Below are 2,521 nucleotides of genomic sequence, written 5' to 3'. Positions count from 1 at the left end.
AGCATGGTAGAGTACGTATGCCGCCAATGTTAGGTCCTGAACTTGACCCTAGCCCTGCACATGTTTAATTTAAAGTAATTACTCTAAAAGGCTTCATAAAGTGAAATCTGCTCCAACTACAAACTAATCTTCAGGAATGCCCCTCAGCCCCAGAATATGCTGACCTCTAGAGGCACTCTTAGGTGAGAGTGGAAGACTGCTACCTACACAACACCTGCGATAGTGGGTAGAGAGCCTCGAGGGTGGATTGTGGATTGCAACCACTGACCGGGTCTGGAAGAGGACGGTGGCCACCTCTCCCCTCTGTGCTCTTAACCCAATAGAAGTCTGACCCAGGTTTTTAAATGGGGGAGTCTGTGAGACACAAAATTCAATTTTTATTTTTTTTATTTTTTTTTTGGTTTTTGGGCCACACCCAGCGGTGCTCAGGGGTTACTCCTGGCTGTCTGCTCAGAAATAGCTCCTGGCAGGCACGGGGGACCATATGGGACACCGGGATTCGAACCAACCACCTTTGGTCCTGGATCGGCTGCTTGCAAGGTAAATGCCGCTGTGCTATCTCTCCGGGCCCACAAAATTCAATTTTAAGAGCAAATTTTAAGTCATTTTTCGAAAGCCACTTTAAGAAAGTTATTTTTTTTTTTAAGAAAGTTATTTTTACGGCTAAGTTTTCCCAAGAACATTTAAGCAGTCAGTGCATAGTGTAGCTTTTTGTCCTTAACCCCCTCCCCCGCCTTTGTTTTAACACACATAGACTTAGGACGGAAGTGTGTGTGTGTGTGCCCCCTCCCCCGCCTTTGTTTTAACACACATAGGACGCAAGTGTGTGTGTGTGTGTGTGTGTGATCTTGCAAGTATTCAGTCAGGAAATGCAGCCCAGCATGAAGGGGAACATGAGGCATGTTTAATATTACAGGAATGGATATTCTGGCTCAGTTCTTTCTGTGTATGACTTCCTCACCTGGCATAGATGATGCCTGGTCACTGTGTTTCCTGCGTTTTAGAAGCACTTCCTGTAGAGGAAGAAAGGACCGTGTTCCTCATACTCAAAACGGTGGACCCACAATGGCTGGAAGCCTTGAAGTGAGGCCAGGATGGAGCCGCCAGTCCACACGGTGGAGTCTCTCTCGGGCAACACGTTGACCTTCGGAGTGTCATTGGGACACATGTTGCTCAGCTCCTTCTGTAGCCGGTTGGGGAAACCATTGAGCATCGTGCTGCCCCCGCAGAGCAGGATGTTTCCCATGAGGTCTCGCTTGAGGGCAACGTCACACTTGTTAAGGCAAGATATTGTCTGAGTGTGGAGACCCAGCTGCATGGACTTGATGAGAGATGGTTTGAAGAACATCTCAGAGCAGAGGAATCTCTCCTGGCCCAGGTAGATCTTCTGGCCATCCGGCAGAATGTACTGAATTAGTGGGACATTTTTCTCTTCGTTGGGGTCCAGAGCCACAAAGCAGCACTTTTCCTTGATGTCTTCCACAATGCCTATATTGTCCTCAGTAAAGTGCTTCCCTGCATTGTTCAGAAGGCACATCAAATAGGAGGTGAGGTCAGCACCAGCATAGTCCAGCCGTCCGGTGATGCTGGGCAAAGGGTAACCCTCATAGATGGGGACCACGTACGACACACCATGGCCCACCTCCACTACTAGGCCAGAGGTCCTCCCATACGAGTACATGGACAGGCGGGACTGGTACGCAATGTGCATGGCCGGAGTGTGGAAGGTCTCGAACAGCATTTCTGCATACTTCTCTCTGTTGGTGTGTGGGCTCAGGGGAGGGTCTGATACCAGGACAGCATGCTCTTCTGGGGCAATCTTCATCTCTTGGTGAAAGAGATATTCCCAGATATCCTGCACCGTATCCCAGTCCACAATGATGCCATGTCGCAGGGGGTTTACAAGCTTGAGACGAAGCTCCGGCTGGATAAGCTCCTGGCCCACAAACGTCTCCTTGCGGTTGTCTCCTGTTTTGGCAGTCTCCATGTAGGGCTTGCCCACTGTTGAGGAGATCTTGTGGGTAGGCGTTGGCAGCCCAGCAAAACCGCACTTACAGTAGCCGGTACCCAGGTCCACAACCACTGCTGTGGTCACCTTCGTCTTGTTGTCTTTGGGCCCTGTGGTGTTGGTTGATCCTTCTGGCTCAGAGTTGTTGTGGCGGACCCACACTGCTCGCTTGGCAGGGCCATCTTTTAGGGATGCTGTCTGCAGGGAGGCTTGGTCACCCACTTTGTCAGGTCCATCCCCTATGACAGCAGTCTGTGGAGCCCACACACTATCAAGAGCCATCTTGGTCTCGGAAAGTTCCTCAATTCCACCAGCTATAAGGCTCAAAGGGCTTAAGTCACAAGGCAACTGGAGAATTTCTTCAGTGATGACATCACTGATTATGACACGGTCCAGTAACCAAGGGCTTTCTATATACTGGGAAATGTGAGCCTGTATGAGGGCAGTGATTTTGAAGTGATTTTTTTAAATGTAGTAAATTTGATTTATCCAAGTAGTATCTATTGAGTTCTT

The 2,521-nt window shown here is 49.3% G+C and overlaps 1 protein-coding gene across 1 annotated transcript; it reads right to left on the bottom strand.

Annotated features, from left to right (window-relative positions):
• Window positions 1-1,000: 1,000 nt before the first annotated feature.
• Window positions 1,001-2,290, bottom strand: ACTL7A (actin like 7A). The gene has a single exon (XM_049784680.1). The coding sequence runs from the start codon at window positions 2,288-2,290 to the stop codon at window positions 1,001-1,003; it is 1,290 nt and encodes a 429-aa protein (XP_049640637.1).
• Window positions 2,291-2,521: the final 231 nt, after the last annotated feature.

Source organism: Suncus etruscus, chromosome 1, assembly GCF_024139225.1.
Source record: "Suncus etruscus isolate mSunEtr1 chromosome 1, mSunEtr1.pri.cur, whole genome shotgun sequence".
In the NCBI taxonomy this organism is placed as follows: domain Eukaryota; kingdom Metazoa; phylum Chordata; class Mammalia; order Eulipotyphla; family Soricidae; genus Suncus; species Suncus etruscus.
The sequence above is the reverse complement of the archived record's forward strand: the minus strand, read 5'-3'. Positions and strand labels throughout refer to the sequence as shown.

Excerpts from the sequence above, each read along its gene's own strand:
- ACTL7A (XM_049784680.1), bottom strand. The coding sequence starts at position 2,290 with ATGGCTCTTGATAGTGTGTGGGCTCCACAGACTGCTGTCATAGGGGAT.